At 38.9% G+C, this 26,176-nt stretch overlaps 1 protein-coding gene across 2 annotated transcripts in view; it reads left to right on the top strand.

The window, feature by feature from the left end:
• The window catches only part of LOC126856519 (beta-1-syntrophin), a 216,625-nt gene that overhangs the window by 164,589 nt on the left and 25,860 nt on the right, over positions 1 to 26,176 (top strand). Inside the window, exons 3-4 of one of the 2 annotated variants that reach the window (XM_050605081.1) lie at positions 11,029 to 11,234; positions 23,824 to 24,047. In XM_050605081.1, coding sequence (XP_050461038.1) covers positions 11,029 to 11,234; positions 23,824 to 24,047 — 430 coding nt within the window. Of the gene's footprint in view, positions 1 to 11,025; positions 11,235 to 23,823; positions 24,048 to 26,176 lie in introns of both variants that reach the window. The other variant, XM_050605080.1, reaches the window with a different exon arrangement.

Below are 26,176 nucleotides of genomic sequence, written 5' to 3'. Positions count from 1 at the left end.
TTGGATTGTCTAAAATTCGAACTTGTTCGGGGCAGTTGAAGCGAAAACAAATTTAGACGATTTTTGATTTATCAATTTGTTTATTTGCTTATTTTGAGAGTAAGGGAAATACTATGGGATTCAAAAAAATTAAATATTTAATCTAAAAATTGATGGTTTTGTATAAAATGCGTTTGTAAATATCTTTTTCCAAAATAAGTTTTATATAAAGAGAGAGAGAGAGAGAGAGAGAGAAAGAGAGAGAGAATTTTTAAATATAATTTATCTATTATAATTCTTAGAATTTGTAATTTTTTTTTAATTAGAATAGAAAATCTTTGAATTTCCTTGAACCTTTCAATATATCCTTAAATTTAAGCTGCGCTTTTGAAAAATCCAAAAGAGATCCAATAAGTTTTTCAAGAATGTATTATTGCTGACAATATATGAGATAGAAAAAATATTTAGAGACTTAGCAATTTTATTAATTTATATTAAAGAGAGATCACTGGGGTTCGCACACAAATGTTTATTAAAACTTCTAAAAATTGCAGACTACGTATACATATGTATAGAAATCTTGTGCTACACTCTTTTTATCGATTCTCCCATTCTGGGAGTGAAACAAAACTAGTCACGTTTGTGTACTCGTCGTTTTATCGATACGTTCGCATCGCAGTTTGCAGTCATACGCATCCCGATAATTTCACCCACGCGAAACAAATCAAACAAACTTCACGTGCACCGCGATGCACCGATGATAATATCGGCCGGGTCAGCGAACGGTCCGCCGCAGAGCGATATCGGCTTTCGCGCGTTATCGTTGCCATACTGTTGGCGGATGGTTTGAAGTTTCGCACGGCCGGATATTGGAATGAGCACGCGTAGAATTTTAGTGTAGTCCGGAAGAAGCTACCGAAACTTTCGCACTTTCCATTAGATATTTTAAATCAAGAAATGATTCGTACAAAAAATGTGAATAAAAAATTAAGAATTACGAACAAATTCAAAAGGATTAAATTAGTAGACTGCATTAGAAATAACGGAAAGGAGCAAAACTTCTCTATTTTACACAGCTGTTTATTTTATATGAGATTTATTATAATATATTACTTAACCGAGATATAATTATTATATTTATCTCTCATGACTTATGCAGGAATCTTTTAAGTTTTTTGTTAAGAAACATTCGCAATTAAATTTCTTGTCATTTTATAATCATATTAAAAGGTACAATTCTGCGATGAAATAAATTAAAGCTTAATGGCTTAATTTGTCCCATTCTATTTTTATTACCTCTATTTTTATTACACATTGTAGATTTCAGAGATAATAGCTCTTTAAATGAAGAGATTCAAATTTAAATTTAACTATATATATATCTACATAACTGTATGTTGCTTTGAAATAATGAAATATAATACTATAGGTATGGTTATCAAACGGACAGTAAGTCAAATTTTATTAATAAATTAATATTGAATAATTATTAATAATAATGAGAAAAAGAAAAGTTTTATTTAAATTGCTGTATAAAATAAATTATTAGAAATTAAAAATTTAAGAGCGCTAAAAGTTGGAAATTATGGAAATTATTAATCATATAATACTAGACATTTTCCAGTGTCAATATATATTATTAATCATGTATAATAACTGTACTCTTTTTAATGATCTCTAACATTCTATATATAATAAGACATTGGGGAGCTCTCAATATCGATTTTTGTTTATATCTAAAACGTACAATCTCTCCCGAAAATAATTCGAGGAGGATCAAGAAAACGCCTGATGCTGTTTTCAAAAGGCAGATCACGTCAGGATTCGAAAGCTCTCATAAAAGCACACGGTCCAACGTCAACAGCAACGTCTGCTAAACCGCTCTCCATTTTGATTTAGCCAATGTCTTCTCAATCCGAGAACTCGTCTTAAGTCCCGCAGGTCAAAGCTACAGAAGACGCGCTTTTCTACTTCTCCCCTGGCCACTGAAAAAACATGTCGTAAATCCCATGTATATATACATACGACGATCTATGTAAACATACAGGGTGACTTGTGTGTTCTCAAGTAGAATAGTAATTTTTACATATCCTTAATAGATGTATAAAAAGGGATTAATTAATATAGATCCATATAATTCATTTGGATTACAAATCCTTTTATGGACCAGCCTGCATTTTAACTTGCATCCGACGTATTTTCCATTCTTTTGTTTGATTTATCCGCGTCGGGCGACAGTTATTTATTCTGCCGTTGCAACGTCGGGAAGTCCACTTCCGCCGTGCGATATTCCGAATCTTCCCCTTCGTCCTCCCTCTCATTTTTTTTCCCTACCCTATGTAAACGGGAGATTCGGCTTCTCCTCTTTTGAATTCTCGCTGAATTCCTCCCTCTCCTCCCCCCCGCCCCTCCCTTTTTTTTCCTCCCTGCTTCTCGGTGTACCTCGTATCTGAATTTCTAGTCTCGTTTCCGGTTAGTCTCGTTTTCCCATTTCTCCCCCTCGCACTCGAGTTTTCCCGCTCCTTCTTACATCTGCATTCGCATCTGCGACGCTCCTTCCATTTTGCCGCGCGCGCTTCTCGCGTAATTATTTCTATCCGCGATTGTGATGCAAATTTTTACTGTTTCCCGTCCCGCCGGTCAACCCATCCGCCTCCACTTTTTTTCCTGCTTTCTCACGCGTTTTGTCCTTTTTCTGCAGTCGCGCTCGTTCTTACTCTTCGTGTTCCGTAACGCACCGTATTTTATTTTATACGTTTGCGTCGTTGTATACGAGTGTTTTATGTTCCAGTTCTTTGTGACGTCAAGGTGACAGCAAGGCATTAGGGACGTGCAGAAGTAAATTAATTAGAATGTATTCGAGAGTGTACACAATGTGAATAAATTATAATTATGATATGAAATCTCTGTAATAAGCGTATAATAAATCGCGATGGACCATTTTTCTAAAAAATTTTCACGGACAATACAAAAGAACGTGTTTTAAATCGTAAACCAATATCTACCTTTGAGATATCTCTCTAATATAATTTTCATTTACGTACTAATATGAGCTTTTTCTTTTATCAATACAGCCCTTATTAATATGGACCATTTCGAAACTTTTTATCAAACATGGTTAATCAAATTATTTGAAATTGAAAGTGATCAAGAGATTTAGTTTAGTAATATTATTTCAAGAAGTATAATACATAATTCTTATGAATCTTTTAATTTTTTTTTAACTCTTTTTTTCTAATAAAAAAATTCCTATTATTACCTCTTATTTAAATCTATTGTTAAACCGAAATTATATAGTTATGAATAATTTTGGTAATATTTGTCGGAAATGCCATTTAATTTTATTAAAAATTAAAAAACAAACATAGCTGAAAAAAATTAAAAAAAAAAACAATTGAAATAAACGTACAAATCATGCCATCTGTTTTTTGTGTCTTAAAAACTCGAGCTTTGGTTTATCTCGCTCATCCGTCCGTCTAATCTCAAATTACTATAAACTTTTCAATCCCTTTATAATAGACTTTTCCTTTACATAAAACGGGCAATATTCGCGGACATCTAATCTGATTCTTCATTTCTGCGATCGCGTTATCTCGTCGGACATCTTGCGGTTAATCCCGGTGGCTGCGTCATTTATAAAAGCAGTCTCTGTTGGAAGATGTTGAGGGACGGAGGGAACAGTGTAAAATTAATTACCTCGTTCGGTCTCCTTCTCTCTCTCTCTCTCTCTCTCATCATCAAAGGCACCGTCAGGTATCCTCCAACGATCAACACCGTGCATCAATACAGCTTTATTATTTTATCAACTTGGATTAATTAGAAAGTTTTTGAGTGGTCCGCAGAGGGAAAAAGAGAGAGAGAGAGAGAGAGAGAGAGAGAGAATTAAGTAAGAAGATGTGGCGGATAGAAGACAGACTAGATTCTCCGCGCAGTTTGTCGGATCGCGAATACACTTCACAGCGTAGCGGAAAGTTATGTTAATGTGCATTTTCGTCTACGAATTATGAAATTATCAACGTTACCCGAAATTAATCCACTGGAAAAAGACAAGTCTTGCCAAATTTGGAGTTGCAAGTAAAGTCGAGAGATTGCATTATTTTGTTTATCTGTCTCTCATAAAAATATGAAGAAATTAAAGGAATCCGAAAGAAGAGTGACTCAAATAGAGACATAGAGAAGGGTTTACGATTTGAAATACAAATTTGTTTTTTGAAAAAGGATGGTCAATTTAATCTTGAATCATTACCTAACTTGCAAATATCTCCCCCTGCCCAACAGGATTATATAAAATAAAAAAAAAAAAAATAATAAATTGAAGCAGAGAGAAAAAAATAGATAGAGAAAGAAGACTAGAAAGCAGACTAGAAACTTTCTTAAATCTTTTAAAAGGGTGAGAGATTGGAACATTTGTGCGGAGAGTTTTAGAACGTTCTGACAGAAAAGTTGTGCGATTCAAAATCGGAAATAGAGTCCGCTGTACTAAATTGCGACGAATATTTTCTGTCAAATGTACTGGTAATCCCTTTAATTATTCGCGACCATTCTAATTAAACGACGTCGTCATCGCCAGGAAGGCGAGAAGGTTTACCAGAAACGACTGTTGCCCGAGGATTGAGCAAACTTCCGCTTAGGCTTATTGGGGAAGGAGATACTTTAATCCTTTTGGAATATTCCTATTTGGTCATATTATTACTTCAATACTTTAATATAAGTAGATTGAGCTTAGTGGCATTGATATTAGAAAATTATTAAAATCATAATATCTGATACAATTGATGATGATATGATTTTGATATATTAATGATCGAATATCGAAAAAATTAATTCTTCTCAAAATCAAACATTGCATATCTTTAACAAATTTCTAAATTTTATTAATTTTAATAATATTGTACGATTCATGCTTTCGTATTCTCATGTTTTCACTGTCACCGATTAAACGTACATTAGTTCGATTATAGTTCTACGCGTTTCTAAATAATGAAATACTCCGCCCTCATGTCCCCCATAATTCTCAAAAGTTTGTCGAATTGAATTTGGCGATACGCCGAGACAAACTCTCTTTCATAATTAATTCCGTATTTGTTACGAAATACTATCGGTTCCTTTCTAATTAAAGAGGAATCCGCGCAACGCGCCAATTACACGGTCGCGGACGCCCTCGGGATACGCATCCTTCTTCAGGAGTTCAATTTCCGTAACATCAGCTTACTCTCGCAATCTAAGTTCTGCCGTTCAGACCGATTGTTCCCGCGCCAGGAACTTCGGGAAGCGGATCATCGTGGTCGTCGTTCTCGTCGTCGTCGTCATTCCGCCTTTCCGGGATCGTTTGTGTCGTCCTAAATGCAAACGGCATGAAGAATCGCGTGCAGCTTGTCTAACGCAGTTTCATCCTGAAGATGCCGCCGTTGCACGGCTCTTCAACCATGTGCGAGGGAAGGAAACGCCAGCCGGTGCCGACGTCGTGGCTGGATTCGCGCTCTAACTCGCTCTCGTCGTGTCGTCCCGGCATTACACGGCGATGTAATACGCCGCCGTTGTCTCTCTTAATGAATAATCGCACCGGGGAAATAGTTTGCGACGCGAGAGCGTTAAGATGTAAGGATCTTAGGCTTGATTCACGTTATAAGATCCTATTCCGTTCACACTATATGTAGAGATACGAGAAGCGTTCCGCTCAAATATTTCCAGAGTGTTTCGTTGCGGAGACAGAAGAGTGAATTAATTTCACGAAATGGACACACACACACGCGCACGCACGCACGCACGCACTTCCGAACACCGTTTAAACTTCTCGACGTTATTGTACAAAAATAATTAACATTTATGCGTAAACAAATTTAATTAATTTATACTGTTTTTATTGAGGGTGTGCAACCGATGTATAAATTAAGTAAGATTTGAGACTTCAATTGTTAATTGTACATCTTAAATAAATGTACACACGTTTCTCTTAATCCATTTGGGAGAAGAAAGCATATTGCGACGAGCATTTTAATATTTTTCATTATTTATTCCCCGGGCATCAAGAGGATCAAGAGAACGACTCGCGGGGAGAATGAGTACCTCTGATTAGAAAACGCGGGTGTGGCTTGACGACAATGCTGTCTGGCTGTTAACATCTCGCTCACCCTCTTGAAAACCCCCTTCTGGGATACTCTCCTTTATAACGCAGCCGAGGCAGCCGCCCCCTTGTCTTCGGAAGCCTCCCCCCAGCACGTAGGCACCATAGTGCGCGACGCGAGACGCTGAGAAAGCGAACGTTGGACAAAGTCAGGGATGGTTATCGGGAGGAAGAGGGACAGAGATAGAGGGGGAGGAAGGGGAGAGTTTGCGCCACCGTTCTTACAGTTTATTACGGGCTCGTCTTTATGATATTCCAACCTTCAAAAATGCATTAAGCGCGCATAAAGAGACCCGGAACAGCCTGCTCGAGTACGCCATTTTCGTTTTCGGTCTTCGTTCTCGGCGTCCTATCGTTTCCGGATGGCTCATCAAACTTTAAAGCGGATGGATCTGCTTTTCTTTCTAGGGAAAATCGTTGCTCTGGTTAAAACCAGTAAGCAGCTGTGCCTTTAGACTCGTATAAGTGAATTATTGACGAGTTGAGCATGTACGGATGAGAGAAATAAAAAATCCCAAATAAAATACTTGACGTTGTAGGAGAAGGTTGAATGAATTAAACATTTTCCATTTAAATTTTATAAAAAAATGTGTAAAATTCGAATAAATTTATATTATTTCTTTATTCCAGAATCTTTGAATTTATTTACAACGGTTGTTAAAATCGAGTATAAATTATCTTTGGGTTGCGCAACTTTTGGGATATAAAACTAGCGAGAAATCTCGCAAGATCGATATCGTATACGCATTTACGATGAAATAAATAAAATGATATGTCGGTAATGTGTGTGTGATAGGAATTTGTAACATCATGGGTGTTATGATGCGCTCTCGGCACAATTACATTGACAATTATTTGCTCCGCTAATATAATTAATAGGTACGATGCCATTCCGCGATAATGCCGTTAATAAGTACGTAGGATTCCGTTGATTGAACGTTATAGAATGTAACCAGGCACGATCGCATATTACTTCGTATTACGTGACGTTACGATGTTATAAGCGGCACAGTTATTAACGCCGCGTGAAATCAAATGAACAGTAATAAAGCACGCGCCAGCATGCATTATCGCTCCCATTGTCTCTTCATGCGACCCCGCATATCCTCCGGGATTTTGTGAAAAAAAAAAGCATTAATTCGAAATATGTCGATAGGCATGGCAAGTGAAGATTTTTCTTATTCGAGATTTTTCAACAGATGCTTAGAAAGGATCTTAGAATTACAGGAGGTTACAGAATTTTTGCACATTCTAAAGATTAAGGAGGAGAAAAAAATTGCATCATAGATGATAAAACCCGCCGCGTAAGATCGTTTCTTTCGTCTTGGTTCTGCTTGTCATGTGTTCGCTCCTTCAGGACTTGACAAGCAGACGAAGCAGACGAAGCGAAAAACAAGAAACGAAAGCGAAATCTGGTCGATCGGATGTCCGGAAAATTACGTTCGAGGGAAATCGCGCTGTTAAGAGGAAAAACGCGAGGGTGGAAGAGATGAGGGAGGAGAAGGTGGAGAGAGCGAGGTAACGAAATGACGCGCGAGCGCATTTCGATTTCCTTTGAACCACCGCGCGAACTCTCGTCCTTCGAGCAGCCCTCGCTTCTCTCCCTCCGTCTTCACCTCCTCCTTCACCTCCTCCTCCTCCTCGTCCTCATTCTCTCGCTGCCTTTGTCGCTTCGACGTTTTATTGCCCTCGCCCGTTTCCCGCTCTTTAAAGCGAATCAGAGACCCTCGCAGATTTTTCGCGGATCCTGGCAATCTTGTTCGCTGACGAGAAGCAGTTCGTCTTGACGAAAGGACCCCTTCCGGCGCGAAGTCTTGTAAGTGTGCGGGCCGAAATGCCTTTGTATAATATCAGAAATTCTCTAAGGCTCGTACAAAGGAGAGATCTCAAAATTAAAAAATTAAAAGAGGGGATTGATAAACATAAAAATGTAATTGAGAAAGAAAAATATAATACAAAGAATGCATTTCTAAACATCGACTCTCTCTCTCTCTCTCTCTCTCTCTCTCTCTCTCTCTCTCCTTTTCAGTCCTTTTTATGATCCTCATTATTTTATTTTATTAAAAATTTGAATAAAATAACGATATAAAGGATGCATTTCTAGATATCGACTATTTTTTTCTTTCAGTCTTTCTCTATAATTGTCATTATAATTTTTTTCTTTTACTTCAGTACAAGTTTGAATAAAATAATGACTGAAATATTTTCCTTTGAATTGGAAAATTTAAATGAAAGATATTTTGCTTGCAAGTGAGAAAATTTTTGCATTTTTACTGCTTTCGCATTTCGCTACGCGATTCTATTTTCTACGTTTTCTCTTTTCTGCTCACCTTTAACGATCATGAGGGTCCTTCGCGGAGGGAAGGTTGATGCGAATCAAGCGATTTTCCGTACATTTTACGAGATCTGCGCGTTCCGGCGAGAAAGCACGCATATGCGGAAAACCGCGAAGAAATTCTTTCTCGTGATAACGTGCGAAAAATACGCGAAGGCACGTTTCGCCGAGTACATACGTACTCGGTAGTAGATACGTGTTAATTCCGCCGGCGTTTAAATTATTTGCGAAACAGGTCCTCGCTTCCTTTTAAATCACGTAACGCATAACTTTCCGATGAGATGAAAATTGGACGTTGCATCACAAATATTTCTTTTTCTCTATCTTTCATGAAACAACTTAGATACGATTCCTTGTATAAAGTATTCTCTCCTCATGTATACGTAACGAGAAGCAAGATCACGGTCGGTGCCTTTTGGCAAAAGAATTTCACTCACGCGCGGGTGAGTGGATTTCACGGCGTTAGTCTCTGGCGTTGCCTTAAGAATGGCCGATTATCACTCGGCACGCAAAAATGCATCATTATATTTCTCGCCTCTGTGATCCCCCAAGCGCATTTGTTTGCGCGTGACTAACACGTTCGGATGGCAAGCATCGCCGCAGTTTTTCTCTTGTCACAAATAGAGCTCTCTTTAGCGTGGCGGCAAAAAGTATTTTTTTTTAATACCTACAGACTGTAAAGCTTGCATTATATCAGCTGACGTACTCAAATTTTTAATCTCTCCGTTGAGCTTACTGGAGATGTGCTGCGAAATGCTTTGAAAAAGTTTACTATAAAATTATGTATGTTGTTTCAAAGAGTTATGTATATTGTTTCAACCGCAAAACTAGCGTATGAAATATTGTATGTATGGTTGGATTGTAATTATTGCTGGTCATATACTACGCGTAATTCAATATCTCCTCCGGGGAATTGCGATATATCAATTTTCTGCTTTTCGCTGTAGAATTAAACGGGAGTGTACGCGATCGATTAAATTTCTTCTTTTTTTTTTTTTACAATAAAATAGATGAGAGAGAGAGAGAGCATTAATCACGTGATCCTATCATTTCGACATCACGCTACATTTCCCGATGTTTCTGTCCCCTTTCGCAGGAGCGCGGCGTTACGTCCCGTTCGCCTCTTTTTAGGTATGGAAAGACCGGGCACGCGGGAGTGACATAAAGGGGCTTTTAACTCGAGCGTAATTTCCTTTTGATCGGAAATTCAATATTTTCTTACGCGGCCGCCGCGCCTTTCGCGCCACACGTAGCGCGAGTTTGCCGCTTCCGGAACTTTCCGCGCCGCTCCTCGATAGAGGGGCGATTAGAATGCGGAATCGGAAAAGAGAGCACGGAATACGTTTTCCTACGAAATGCCGATGAGTTTTACGTGAATCTGAGCTGGGAGAAAGCAATGATGGTTGCAGTTTCGCCTCGCGAGTTTATCGCGTTCATCGAACTTTTCTCTCTACAGAATGCTAGGAAAAAGTTTCACGTAATTTGCTCATATTTAATATACATGAGCAAAATTTAAAAAATTCTTCTTTGCTCAAATTGGAAGTTTATTTTTTCAAATATCAATCATTGTCTAATCAACACATTAAATGTTTCAATAATTATCAAAATAAATTTTTTTTAACGATTCAAAAAAATGAAAAATTATTATGCAATAATAAAATTAATTTTTTAAAAATGGATAAATGAAATTATTTATAAAATAAAATCGAAAAAGAATATTTCTAAAAGGTACGAGCTGTGCTCTTAAATCTGATAAATTTACAATGCTAAAAATTTAAACATGCGAGGGATAATTTCGACAGATCGATAACAAGTTGCGCAATCATTGGCGTTGAAAAACGAGTTTAGCATTAGCATAATAAATCTAGAAACTAGAAGCCAAACAGGAAATTGCGAGGCTCTCGAGGTTCGTAGCGTATACGTAGACGAATTATGCGGGCTGTCGAGAAGCGAGACAATCTCCAGAGCAGGGGATACTACGGGTTATAAACTTATTCCCCGGGCCTTCGTGACCGATCCCGCGAGATTTATGTCAGACGTATTAAAGTTTTCGTGTTAACGAAAAGAGGAAGGTTTATAAGAGCTACCAGGAACGACGACGGGCGAGTTCAATTCTAGCGCCGTCGTTTGCCTCGCCTTTGCCATGCGAGGTTGGCGGAAACCAACCTCTGATTACGACAAAAAAGAATGGATGTTTTTCGACAGTTCTCCGTATAAAAACTGTTAAATCCCGTTGAATTTAAAACGAGATTGCAGATTGAATTGTGTCGGTACTTTCTTCAAATGAAACGTGAATAATTAATTTTGATAATTAGATACATTACAGGAAACAGATTGCTTTCTAACAAGTATTTTCGATTGACAACGACATAACATGAGATTAAAAAAAAGTACCCATATTATTTCTATACAATAATTAAAGTTCTTAAAGTTTTTTAGAAATAAAGATACGCTATTCGAGGAATAACAGACATACACTTTGCTTTACATCCGTAGAAACTTAAAGCAATGATTGTTTGTAATAGTTGTAACAATCTTTGTCATTTCATCGAATATCATGTATATTCTTTTCTTCTTTTTATTACAGAAGGCCGCATTCTCGAGCTGCACTCGCCCGACGGCGTCCACGAATGCTGGTTGAGAGCCGCTGACAGCACCGAGGCGAATGTCTGGTTCAATGCTTTGCACTCGGCGTTGGCAGCTCTCACCTTGAAAGCATTACGACTGGCCTCAGCACTTCCGGATCCGCAGCAGCTTCAGCACATCGGCTGGCTCGCGAGGAGACATTGCCTTCAGGTGAGAAAAGCTCCCGAACATTCAGCGGAGAAAGTATGACAAGCTTCTAACATAATGCCTCGCGATAATTTATCCAAGAATTGCAAGTAGTACTCCGTAATACTGACACTAACGAAGTACCGTAATTCAACGAAGACGATCTCATTCACAATAATAGACTCAAGTTAAAGATATTCATTTAACTTTCTTATGATGCGACAAATAAAGCATCCGTTACTATCTTGGAATTAAAGTTTTTAAAGTTGTTAGTATTCCGTTGACGTTAAAATTAAATTTCCTCATTATTTTGTGGTTGAATAATAGATTTTCAATTTTATGAGTTCCCTAACAAAGCTCTCTTTGTTTCAAATAAAATTTTAAACTAGAACTTTACATTTAATTTAAATTGTATTTTGTCATTTGTATGTTTTTTTTTTTTTTTTTGACTTGTTTTATTTTTATCTGTTCCGTTTAATTTAATTCCCGGTCAAAAAACGCGCACCTACCCATATCGAGCGTAGATCTTTTATTTCACACTTGAAACCACGCATCCTCTTCCGACTCTTTCATTCCCACCGGCATCCTACAGATTGAGAGTGATCCTCTTTTCGGCAGTTCGAACAAAGGCAGTTGACACACAGTCTCCGATAAGAAGTACCCGCATGGGAGCGCGACTGCAATTTACGAAAATGTTTTCCATCGACCTGTCAGTTTGCATATACTTTCCAATTCTGATTTTTCCCATTTTTTTAAACAAATAAATAAATAATTTTGCCAAATTGCGGATATATAGCCGTCACAGTTTGCGTAGTTAAATTTTACAAAAAAAAAAAAAATAAAAGTGCGACGACGTGTGTCGAGATAGTTCGTAGAGACTGTAGATTATTCAACGTCAACTCCTTATACAGGAGAAAGCAACGTTACGGACCCACGTCAATCGACCTTCCTTGGTCGCGCGCGTCATACTGCCTGATTACTCTCGCGAATGTTCAAATCGCGTAGCGTTCAGTTCTAGGGGAGAGAGAGAGAGAGAGAGAGAGAGAGAGAGAGAGAGAGAGAGGAGAGAGAGAGAGAGAGAGAGAGAGAGAGAGAGGACGTACGTCGGCCAGTATTTAAGCAGCAGCCCGTAGGACGATTTTGGAGGAGGGCGACTGGCAATCAGGCGCGCTAATGCCAATCAATTATGTGCCGGTAGCCGCGTGCCCTACGGCCCTCCTGCGGCGTCCTTGATGCTCGCCAGGGTCCTTTATCAACAAGGCAACATCCGGCGGACCGAGCTTCGGCACGAGTATTAGTTATCGATTCCCGTCGGTTACACGATCGGTGGATCGATAGCAGCATCGCAGCCGTCGGTCTCGCCGCCCGCACGTTTACCTGCTGCGATCTCTGCGAGTGACACGGAGCTGGATGGGCGAGATGGAAGGCGGAGATGAGAAAGATCAACTGTCGCACTTCGGATATCCCGTAGTGGCAATATTTAATTGGAAACTGCGGATGTAACGGATCCTTCCATGCGATTGGGCTCGCGGTTCTGCCAATAAATATATGTAGTCGACGAGGTGGATGGAAATTATAATATAATTTAATTGTTATCTGTCTTCTAATTTGATTAGACGTTTGCTGATAGCTTGTTTTAAATTTGATAGAAACGTAAAGATCGGCGACTGCTAGTTGTGCGACGATATGTATTTAATCGAATGTTGTGTATACAGATGAATCTTTTTTTTTTTTTAATAATAGCAATAAATCGTTGATAGTATATGCGTTTTTTTTTCAAAAAAGAAATTTGTTATTTATTTATTCTATCATCATTGTTTAAATAAAGTTCATTATTAAATATTTCATTGAGAAGAAAGTCATGTATTTTGAACTGGATAAAACTGGATATTTTACAAATATGGAAACGCAGTGAAAAAAACTGTTCATCGATAATCTTTGTGGGAGAGTTAAAAATAAAAAAAAAAAACATTCTTGGAAAGGGACGTTGGTTCTCCGATAACTATGCAAATTCTTTCCATGCCTTTGAAAAGTATTTATCGCTTCTGATTGGCATTCTACCCGCGAAAAACTCTAATACATATCAATCGTACCGTACATACAGGCGGATCGAATAAATATTGCCCCCCCGTTATAAAAATCGTCGATATTTACATTTTCGCATAAATCGCGTGCGAATCTGAAATGCTTGCCAGCGCGCGAGTATCTCGGCGGTATTCATTAGCGCGTTCGAGTAGAATATATCGATCGGCCACCCACATGACCCGATGGATCGAGCGTGCCATGTCATTTAATTAACGATCCGCGATGGGGTATTTAAGTGGCACTGATCGTTGATCGAGCGCAACGTTTATGGATTTCACGTGACGTCCCGTTGATCAACTACTGGCCCCGAGTTGAACGAGTTGTATCATTATTTAGCGAGCGCGGCCGATCACCTCGTAAACCTGGATATTGTGTTTTATGAACAGCGGCCTGAAAATGAAAAGCGAGGCGAAATCACGGCCCGATCATGGCGCGCGCGGCGCGTTTTCATAACTGAAGCAAAATTGCTGTGAAAAATAGCCGAAAAACTGCCACAGAGTGAAAAACATCACGCCGCGCTTCGCGCATAGTTTCCAAACCCTGTGTATTACACACCGTGTATTCTGCGTTGCCGTTCTGTCATCCTGTTTAATGTCGTCGCGCTCAAATCGTCGATTTATTTTATTTGCCGTTGAATGTAATCGATTTCCGGCTAGTTTCCACTCTGTCGACGATTTTCGTGCCGGTCGGTCATGTTAGCCGATTAGAGTAGTTATCCCTACCTGTTGGACTACATTGTCGCTGAAATGTACGTACGTAACGTGTTGTAATCCAGTCGTTTCAATTATTTTTCGATTCACAAGATGGTACTTTAGTTGAACTTATAGTAATTTAAAATTTATTTCTCTGCACACACACACACACACAAATATATATACATCGATAGGATTTTATGTTTTTCTTCGGAATTATTATTTTATTTTATTTTACGAAAAATAATTATTGTAATATATTTTTTTTATGATATGATTTTTTATGATTTTTTTTTTATGTAGAAATAATTCTGATAATGCGTCCGATAATATGAATCATTTGAATTAATTTGTTATTGAATATTTACAGAAACAGTAGCAGAATCACAAAATATATTTTATAATATAATATAAATCTAATTAATTACAAAACTCGCATAATATAATAATGTTGTGACATGCATTATTAAAATCTAAAATATATGTGTATATATCGTATAAAATAGTAGCTACTCTTTTTTACTATTTTTATATACCTTAAAAATTTGGCGAACATATATTTGACACGGACATTTCGGTCCCTCGGGCGTGATATCAAAACGAAGACTCCAATTTTGCTCCGCTCTACTTTACGTTTTACGATTTGGAAAACATTGTCGGAAATCGATTGTTTGGCGATTGGCTCGCGTGCTGTAAGCACAGCGTCGCGAGCGGTTCTTTGTCGCAAGGAAACGAAATGCGACACATCCTGCTCCGGGTCGGCGATTTGTAGAAGACGCGTGACGCAAATACGAGTCACGACGGTTGAGGCCGGAGGGTAAGGGCAGGCCGATAAATCCAACAAGTTCACATATTGAAACGGTCGACGCCACCGGAAGTAACGCCCGGGGAGTACGAGCATAGGGGCGAGATGGTGGAATGCCGTTTCCCTTAATCTCGTATATACGACCGCAATAAAGTGTCAATCTTGGGAGAGAGAGAGAGAGAGAGAGAGAGAGAGAAATAGGCACGGGGGATCGGCACAGCCGGTCGTGACGTGATTCACGGCATGAGAATCTATACCGATACGGATGGAGATTAAGCGAAATTGAAATCACGAGAAGATACGAGACTTACGGCCAGTTTCTTCAGAATGGATTAAGCCTACCTATAATCCACAGCCACCCTTCTAATCCTAATCTAACCCGAATCCAAACCCTAATCTGACCTTAGCTAACCAGTTTCCCGTCTACAGAACAGAGATTATCGTTTCCCAGTCTTCATCAATTGTAGATGAAGGAAACATTATTTTATTCTAAAATAACAAAATTAGCATATACATACATATGATGTGTGAAAGGAAATCTGAAATTATGATTAAAGTCGATGCGAGGAAAGAATCCACGTCGAATAATTAGTTCCAACGACTTCCCTTTTAACAATCGCGCATCCACGCGAAATAAAAAAAAAAAAATTGACTAAAGGGAAACAAATAGCGGGGATACATCGAGCGCGCAAAAAGCGTTAAAATTCCACATCAAAGTGCATCGATGGCGTCGATTAATTTTGTCGTGCTGTGTCTGCCTGCTCGCGATAAACGTATTTTCACGGAATTTCGGCACTTTTCGAGTAATAGCGACGAGCCATTATAATTTCCATGAAAATCGAACGCGGATGCCGGGGGGAGACGAATCGCTTTATTTCGACGCAATCCCGCCCGGATATAAATTCGTCCCCAATCATACTGCAATTTCTGTTTACTCAGTTCTTACGCGTGGTCCTGTTTCCGTCACATTGACAGAAGCATATTTAATTGTCGCGTTTTTATCCAAAGTAACCGGCTTTCAATAGATCGAGTACAAACAATGATAATAACGATATTAATTTAATATAAATATTGATAACGGCAGAGCACATTTTGTACGATAATTTCATTATGTCGCGAAAAGACAGTAATTATTTTGTGTATATGTAAAATTATATATATATATATATCACGGATAAGAGGTAACAAAAAATGTTCATCAATTATATAATCTTTCTCTCTTTGTACAATTGCAATTATATATATTTATATGCTTCGTAGAAGGGAAATATTAAAATGGATATGTAATTTATCGTTATTATTGCTGCTGTTGTCTGTTTGTCGCTTATATATCGTAGTTTTATTATTGTCGGATCTTCAAACAATGAAACATGGCGGCATGAGCTTGGAGGCAATTTATTCGCGTATTCCCGGCGAGTGCGTTGCCGTTGGATTAAATCTGAGGCCGAGCGGGCATTAAATTAGCCGTTGAAAATTAACGGTACGCCATTTAAGTATATTTTAATTAATCCCAGCATAGAGTACAGCCGCACGCGCGCAGTGGGCGCTTCGCATATTTTTTCACTAACTCGGAGTTAATGTAATTGGGCAAAACTTAAAGCGTCCCTCTCAATTAACTCCCGGACAATAAAGCGTCGCACTTTGTAATGCCTTTCCATTCGTAATCAAATGTAAAATTAAACGCCTAGGGGGATAAATAGAAATAGTTTCCCGCTGGTGTATAGAACAGCGAGATATATCGAGGCCGCCATTCGTTACTTCGGAAATCACCCGGCGATCCTCTGAAAATTCACGAGAAAATTTGTGATAAGCCTCTTTAGATCTGTCGTCGTTTACTATTTCGCCCTCCCCCTTTACGATGACGAATGTGCGCGATATTTTTTAATGGTAACGATAAATGATAACGACAACAACGCTATGTGTATGACACATTGATAAGATGACTTTCTAATCTTGAATATTCGCAGGCAGAATGTTTTTTTTTTAAATTTGTGGCGAAAATACACATTTATATACAATAAGATTCGATTTCCTTTTCTCTGAACGTTAGATAATGGTATTGTAAAGAGCGACAATAAACTTACCCCTGTCGAGGCCCTTCTCTGCCACTCTTCCCTTTTTATTCCCTTTCTCTCTCTCTCTCTCTCTCTCTCTCTCTCTCTCTCTCTCTCTCTGTCTTTCTTATCGACAAAAGTCCTTCGTCCCGGCTAACCGGAAATAGTTTCAGGGGTCAAGAAGAATAGGACTTAGTGAGAGGAATGCAGAATCAGCATCGGTCGGGAGGAGAGAGTAGGGTAAGGGCACTTTAAGCCGGCCAGGCTTTTCCGATCGCTCAAGCCCCACCAATCGGACGATTCCGTCCGGCCGCCGGTATTTATTCGGCGTGCCTTTCTCGGGGGAAGCTCGCCGGTAACCGCTATTTTAACCCTCTCGACCGCCTGCGCGCTACCCACCCTCTCTCTCCCTCGATCCTCGTGTTTCTCAACCGGCTCGAAAGAGCCGTGGGGAGGCGTCCGACTGTTCAAATACATCTTATGTGTGCATCCACACGCACTACATTGGCATCGGAGATAATGCAATGCGTATATGAAAGTTAAAATTCGACATATCAGTCGAATTAATTTTTGAATAAAAACGAGTAAAAAACAAATGTTTTATTTTATATTACTATAAAATATATAAAATATATACAGATATAACATGGGAATTTATATTTATTAAATCTAAATTTTTCTTTAAATCTAAAGATATTAGCATTTTTTTTTTATAATAATAAGAAAAATTAATATCTTGATATGCATTGAGAATAATATATCGAATGGAGAATTGATGTGTGAAAAAAATGGCTACATTTCCGGAATGCTTTCTATTATTTATAGATAAAATTTAATGTTACGTTAATATATCAAACTATCTATTGTTGATATAAAACTATTAAAAATATATCCCAAATAATTGAAAAATTTTGCAATTTTTGTCGAGTCTCGAAATTTGAATTAAATATTTCCTTTTTTAACGTAAGTGCCTCTTCCGACAAAGTAACGACTCTTTACCCTTCGATTATTCGATTCTTGAAAGCTTCTCTCATACACGGTGCACCCTGCAAAACCCGCGGGCTGCATCGAGGGGTTCGTTATTAATTAGAACGCGAGCCACTATCGGTCCTCAAACACAGACACCGACGTTCTCCATAATCTTCCCTCGGACCTTCCTCTCATCCTTTCCCCACCTTCTCTCTCCCTCACTATATTCCACTCTTCTACAGTGTCCATCTCACTTGCGCGCAAGTGGATAGTGCATCAGCAATGCTAAGCAAACTGCGGCTGGAACGACGGATCAAGAGACGATCGTGTACGTGTTCGTTTGTCAGTGACAGCGTGCGTGTGCGTACGTGTGTCAATATCCGTGCAAGTGTATCTATACGATGGTATAGATAGATGGAGGATGTGGGATTGGCACTTTTGCGTTTGTGTACAATGGATACGATGGATACTATCGTGAGGTCTACCAAGTGTTTTAAGTGACGTCAGAGTACACATATTATTTAAATAATCATAGATAACTCTCTTTTCTTCTCTTCCATCATATTTTAGATATATAATTTACATAGAATATCTCATCGGGAACAAACAATCTCGTAAATTTATTTCGAGATGTCTATTCGAGAGTAAAAATATAAACGAAGAGAGAAAAAAAATGATCTTCGAGGATATAAATTTGACGGGGAACACATCGACGATGCATTCGGCAATCAAATTTCTCGGTCATTCGAGTTGGAGAAGCGAATGAGGTAAAATCTCCGGCTCCGTCTGGATGCTTGCAATTTTAATACGGTCTCATTTCCGTCGTACCCAATTAAGGTGTAATTGAATTGCCAAGGAAAATTAATTTGTCGGTTATGTCCTGACGGTGGAGACGATGGTCGCCGGACCACCGGCCCTAATCTTTTCAGCAATTATGCGTAAATTCGCGCGTAAACAACCGCGGTCGTGTTATCATGCGATTGTCAATTAAGAAATGATTTCCTTCCCGGCTCATTTATCCTATATTTTCGTAATCTAATATCTTCCAGTATTTTTATGGCGAATTGACAGTGTGCAGGTTTCTAATTGAATTTTTCTAAAACTTATTATTATCCCATCTATCTCTCTCACCGTTATTTAATTTTTCAATTTTTTTTTTTTTAAATTTACTTTATTATTTTAATTTCTACATCCCAATGTTTTTAACACAACTAGTTTGATCTAATTTCTTTTCCAATTTAATTTAACTGAAACATTCTCGATCCTCAAACCGTTGCAACCTCTATAAATGTGTCTGAGGAAATTGAAAATCTTTCTGGAATAAGTTGTAATTTAAGTTCCTTCGTGTTGCCGAGATTTCAGCTAAAAGTAAGATAAATTGGCCACGAGAGTTCAATAATAAGCGAATAGTGCGATCCTAGTAACAATAATTTTGGACATACGGTGAACGAAATTTTATTTTCTATTTCCTCAGTCGTAAGTTCCCCTTTAATGGTATCTATTCGGTAAATACACGGACGTGGGCGACTTTAAGAACGATATCGTAACGTTTCCACTCGCTTGCGCGGAAGCGCCGTCGAGCTGGCTAACACCGGCCCCTCGCCAACACCCCTCTCGTATACGAAGTGAGAGATATACCTCCTAATGTGCTTTCCATTAGGGTCGCCGTCGCAAGGATGTAACGACGGATATACAGGATGATCGCATCATTGCAAGATAATGGTTATAACTGGGTATAACGCACGGGGAAAAAAAAAAAAGCCGATGCTCTTCGCAGTCTCATCGTGGGATAAAACTGCGAGCATTTTATCTCTCGTTATGATTTGATTTCATTTGTAACGCTATTTTATGAAAACGCGTGCGCTTTCCTTTTTCGAAAAAAGGGAAGGAGAGGATACATAGTTACAAATATTATTAGTATCTCACGAAGAAGAGTGGCAAGAGCGATAATAATAATAATGAATTATATTATATTGGTAATAATAAATAAATTTTTTTGCAAAGAGTGAATCATGGATAAAACGATTTTTTATTGACGGAAAAAACTTCCAAATAAGAAGACTGAATTTATCGCGAATTTTTGAAATTGCAAGATTAATTTAATTTAATTTAAGATTTTTCATTCGCGTAAGCACAAACATTGCGGTTTGCACGATACCTACGACATTCTAGGCAGCAGGCCATCCCATTTTAAGCCGATTTTGGAGAATCGCGACATTTACGAATACGTTACCACGACGACAATCGTGCATTCCTGCGCTTCTCTCGCTCGTAGTTTGCGCGCAATTTGAGTTTGAACTCACTTGAGTTTTACCGTCTATCTCATGTTCGCACAACTCCATTATTTTCCGCACTTTCCAGTAGGCTATATATATATTCTCTTTCGCAATTATCGTTGCAGATAGATACACAATATATTGTGTCTACTAATATAATGTGTTTTAGAATAAAAAATGTTAAAATTTTCGTAATAAAATTTTCACAATTTTATACATGTAATACATACATATATAGTTGAAATATCCCGATCTCTAAGTTCCACTAAAACGTAAAAGCTAATTTCGCGAAATACGTCAAAATCGAAACCATAATACTTTGGCTGAAATTATAACTGGATAGAAGAGAGATTACATAAGCGATTAACTTGTCTCCAATTAGGATTTTCGTATACACGATCGCCGGTTGTCCGATTAGTTGAAAACCACGACGTGTGTTACGCCTCTGAAATTCTAACGGTGATATATCACCGTTAGAAGCTCTCTCAGATCCGCTTTATAATGCAAGAGCGCATCATTGCAGGCATGTACGCTAATTCACGTGTTTAATACGGCTAATATGTTTGATGTGCTCGCAATAATAGCATTTACAGCTTTCGACGTTAATGGTTCTACTTTATAATATGTTATTATATGAATTTTTGTCCACTTTTTTCCTCTACGATTAATATAAATAATTTCATTCGTCTCGAATTCGCTTCGAAGCCAAACATTGACGAAGATTTCCTAGCTAAAAACCAACACAAGGTTCATTAAGATTTTCCCATATTTCATTGTAATCTTAACCGAAACAAGAACTGTTTGCAGAGAGTATTTTCTATGCAGAGAGTGGGCTATCCTCGCCACATCGCGGAATACATCTAGTATCGTTATTAATTTCGCCGCCCCTGCGCGCGCTTATACATCCCAGAGGGGGAATTATTATTTTATTGCCGGTATAAAGATTACGCGAAATTAGTCGAGATGATTTAGGACGCGATCGCGCGAGATCTCTTCCATCTCGCGCTGAGCTCTCTTATACAGCCCGCGAGAGCGGATAGAGATATTCTGCGTTTAATCTTGTTTTAATCCTTGGCTTCCCGATGAATGTACAGGTGGGATTAATGGATCGCGAAAATATCGCCGCGATTACACTTGTATTATAGTGGCTCGGAAGGATACGGCATTCGATACTACCTCGGGTTCCGGAAACATCGAGCGCGAAAGGAAGGCGGAAATCACGTTGCGAAAAAAGAAAAGGAGACACAATGACCCGATAAACCGAGGGACAGTTATTCGGCTGAGAGTGTATATATATATATATAAATTAAAAGAAGAAGAAAAAGAGTAATGAAACGGAATAAGAGGGAGCGAACTTTGAAAGATCGGCGCGTACGATAGAAGCTAGGATGCCATGCATCCATTCAGTTTTGGCGAAATGTGGAAGAAACGTGGCAAGATACGAGAGCGGCGAGCGAGATATCGCACGCGTGAAAAACGCGCGCGGGGGGAGAATGCGAAAACTCGTATATCACGGGTTATCGCTTGTTTTAGGACGCGAGCAACCAGACACCAGATCACAGCCGTTGGGTTCGATTCGTTATAACGTCCGGCTAGAGGGTGCGCATATCCTGTTCAGCAACTATTTCTCTTTCCTTTTTCTTTGTAAAAATTTCATTGTTCACGTTTCGCTCTACGCTCTATGCTTTCCGAAGAAAAGCACGAATATTGATCTTCTTTTACACGCACTAGATGTCTGCGTACGATAATCGGATCTGCGATTTCCAACACCAAAAGGTTGAAATATCCAAGGAGAGCCAAGAATATCAATGCTTAATTCGATGTTCGTCTTTAGTTCTTTACTCCGGAACAAAAGGCCGGTCTGCTGGCCGATAATTTTGTCGCGGGCGTTTCTTTATTATCTTATCCGACCTGCGTGAAATCGTCGACGATGCGAAACCTTGTCGAAACCTCTCCGCTCCCGCAGAATGAAAAGGAACGAAGCGTCGTCCTTCTTACCCCTCCTTGATAATTCTCCTCCTTCTTTCGAGACGGCTCGATGTTCGCGCCCTTCGAACTTTTCCGACCTCACGGAGGTCAATCGACCTTCCCCTTCTCCCGTTAGACATTCGCTTCCGTTTAATATTTCTCTCTTTTCGCCTGATTCCACATTGATACCTTTCTCGTAGATTGCGCGACATCTCTCTCCCTTTCTCTCTTCTCCGCTTTTTTCGCTCCATTTCACGGTTGCCACGACACGGAAGAAAATCGGCGATAAGACGGACGATTGTGATGTCTGCGAAGCACTGAAACGGATCGAAGGAAAAAGGAACAGGCGATGATTCCTCTCCGATTCTGGCACATTAAATGCTTCAAGTTTGTCGCTTTTTTTTTTAATTATCGAAATTTGTCGATTTTCTTTGGATTTTATAATTCTCGCATTTCCGAGTCCCGAGAGCCCTCGGGATAGAATCTTGCCGAGGAATGCTTGCATCTTAGTTAAATGCTACGGCTTGAAACTTTTTTTTTTTTTTTTTCTTTTGCTCCTAGTAGCTCGTATATTAAGATGCTGATTTGATAAAAACAACCGTGCGCTTGGCGAACGACATTTTCCTTTCCATATAAAATATACGTTGAACTAGCTCGACGGTCGCCCCGCGTAGAGTTTTTTAATCTACCGGATAAACTTTCCGATCTGATGTCGTTCGTCGGCTGAGAGCCGACTTCGTCAGAACTTCCGGTCTTTCCTTGTACACGGGATGTATCTCCTTACGCCGCTACTTACGCCAACTTTTCCGCGAAGCTTTGGGGAGGCTGAGGAGACGAAGTTTGATCCTTCTTTTGCCAAGAGAAAGGGGCAGGAAGTCGTTTAAGATTAATGTGTTCTTCTTAGGTTGCTCCTCTGCGACTTGAACGGGATTGCGATCTTACTAACAAGAGAACAAACTGGGAAGTTTTGATTTCAATGAAACTTTTGGGAAATATGTAGAGCTTGTTAGTAGAAAAAAAAAATAGTGCAAAGATGTGCGCGTTATTATAAAATATTTAAAAGTCTTGCCCCTCTCTCTCTCTTTCTTCCCATGTTTAATATCTTTTTGCAACAATTTTTATCGTAATTTACGCAAAATGATGCTATTTCTCTTCAGATCTACATTATTCTCTTATTATTATTGCGATTTATGAGCCTGAAATTTTTTAAAGTGAAATTTTTCCTTATTTTTAATTTACCAATGCCATTGTCTAAAATGGAAGAAATCCAATTTTGCTCATGTATGTCAAAACACAAACAAGATAAATGTCAAGGCGTCGCACAATAACGTAATTATAACCGAGCGTCACGTTTCGCTCGACATCGTGCTGCTAAGATATAAAACAGAGAAATGATCGATCACGCGCGACTATTTCCTCGACAATTTCCTGACTCCTTCAGTTTACTCCTCTCTTTACTTGATTTCGATTTTTTGAAATTTCTTCATACAAAAATTAGTTTTAAATATGGAAATGTTAGATGATTAATATATATGATATATATTTTTGTTCGCATTTTTTTCTCTTTTACAATCGCGGTCAAGTTAAAATTTTTCAAATTCCAAGACCTCGAAGAGCTCTACCATTATTAATTGTTGAAGCTCTTGACTCTTTAAATATTTTCTTGAGAAGAGAAACTGCGGTGTATTTACCCTCCTCGGTTTTTCTTTCTCGACATAAAGATTGGAAATTGAATATTCATTATTGCCGCGTGTGTGCTTGCAGAACGGACGAGCTAGCAGCGAGAGCAGCGAGGACGGGGCCGGAAGTAGCGCGAGCACTTCGCGAGGTGCCGGAAGTGGATTCGGTCTCACCGGCGGCTGCACCGGCGGATGGCGCAGCGTCTTTGGCGCAGTTTCAGGCCGAGAACTCAGACTGTACGAGTGCGCGCCTTGGAGTCCAGAGGCTTGGGCTTCGCCCAGCATTACCTGTCCCCTCATCGCGACACGGTAAGGGAGAAAAGAGAGAGGGCCCTTTACGATATTTTGTACAGGAATATATGGCCGTCCTTCTCTCGTTCCTCAAATTCTTCTTTTATAACAGTCGCAGGAGACCAGCGCTACGCTTTCTCAGATATTATCTTCATACTTGAAACTTTTATGCTTAAGATATAAAAAACTTGAAATAAAACTTTTTGATTGCATACACATTATTTTGAAGAGTAGCTCTCAACTTATTTTATATATTATCATTTACTTTTTAATGGCAGATTTTCTAGTCAATTTTTTTTTTTTTTTTTTTTAATGAAAATATCAGGGAAAGTTCATCAACCTTCTATTTAAAAAAAATTTTTTTTTATGTAATTAAATCTTCAAAATTAAAATTTATTAAATAAACTCCACCTATGAAATTAACTGAAGAATATAATTTTATTAGTTATATTTAAACTTTACATATATATATATATATATATATATATATATATATATATATATATATATATATAGTTTAATTTGCGAAAGGCCTTTTTTTAATTGTTTGCAATCAAAAATTATGATAGATTGCCTTGACATTTTCATTAAAAAAGATTATCTCGAAATTACATAGAATCTACTATTAAAATAAGATGGTTCTGCAATACCTTACGCAATCTGAAAGACCTCGACACGTTACTTCGTTGTAACGATTACCGTAACATTCACAATATCGGTTCTTTCCGGAATATCTTAACACATTCGTCTTTCAACGTTTCTTGCCGTGCACACGTCGTTGTATCGAAACAACCCCAATTGTCGTCGGTGCTCGTCCGTTTATGGACCAAAATGGTGTAACAATCCGCTATCGCGGTCATTAACGCGACGATTCACGTATCGCAGCGACGATCCGACGTATCGACTACGATACGCGAGAGAGCGGAAACGTGCTTGCGAGCGAAACGGGCCACGTATCGCACCGCCACCAACGAGCCCTACAACCGCGTCACATTGTAGCACGTACGTCTCGTCGATTTCACGCCGGTTGGTGGTGCGCGAGACCGCCTCGTGTGCCGTGCACACGAGAAATTAAGCGTGAAAAATTCACCGATGTCGCGTGCGAGGAAAAGCGGCGCTCCGTGACGAACTACTCCCGATGAAGCGCGACTACACGGGGGAGGGGGGGGGGGATTTCACACAATATCTTCAGTAGACACATACGTGCATACACACACACATAGTGTGTAGATTTAAAAATTTATTCACGCGAAAAGGATACGCTTATATGTAGCGTAGGATGAGGTCCTCTCCACTATACGAGACCGGAGGATTATCAATGAAGCACGTCGGATTAGGGCGGTTAGCGATGTTCGTTAGACCGCTATTTTAATTAAGACTATTACATGTCCGGCCGCGTGATGTCATCATTGCGACGCTCGTTACGTGCATGGCTCGCGAAATCGTTTCATCCATCTGGCGATTCGTTTTGCAATCATCGCCGATGCAACGTCCACGCATCAATGCTAATCACGAACGCGTCGTTCAACCGTGATACAGATGAGCGTAAATTTGAGCTTTCAACATCTAATTATTCGCCGCACTGTTTCGGATTATTTCGTGTAATCCGTGGGTGTCATGACGAATCATGGAAATTCATGATCAGCCTTCATGTAAAATAGTATTCGAGAAAATTCGTACTATCTTTCAAATACGAGTCATATCTTTTTCTTCCAAGTTGCATATAAAATCGGAATTTCATAGATAGTGATGGGTGTACATCGCGCTCTTTCTCTCTCTCTCTCTCTCTCTCTCTCTCTCTCTCTCTCTCTGTATTTAAAGTTAGAAGGATTCCTTTTTCGAATGGCGATACCTCGGGCGATATTTCCGACCGAAGTATCTTTCTATATGTCACATTTTCGTGTGATGGAAAATGTTTCTCAACGTCAAATTCGTTGGAATGGATCGTATCTGAATGTCTACGTCAAATTTGTCGAGAAAAACAAAAAGGGGAAAAAAAACTCCAAACTCTTTTGCCAGTTTTAATTTACGAAATAAACTTTTTATATTTTGGCAATATATGTGTATTTTCACAAAAAAAAAAAAAAAACTCTTTTTCAGGGCTTAGAAATATATCGTTCGGACTTAGTGGTCGAAAGCTATTTCGG

Source organism: Cataglyphis hispanica, chromosome 19, assembly GCF_021464435.1.
Source record: "Cataglyphis hispanica isolate Lineage 1 chromosome 19, ULB_Chis1_1.0, whole genome shotgun sequence".
Taxonomy (NCBI): domain Eukaryota; kingdom Metazoa; phylum Arthropoda; class Insecta; order Hymenoptera; family Formicidae; genus Cataglyphis; species Cataglyphis hispanica.
This window is presented reverse-complemented; position numbering and strand designations above follow the sequence as displayed.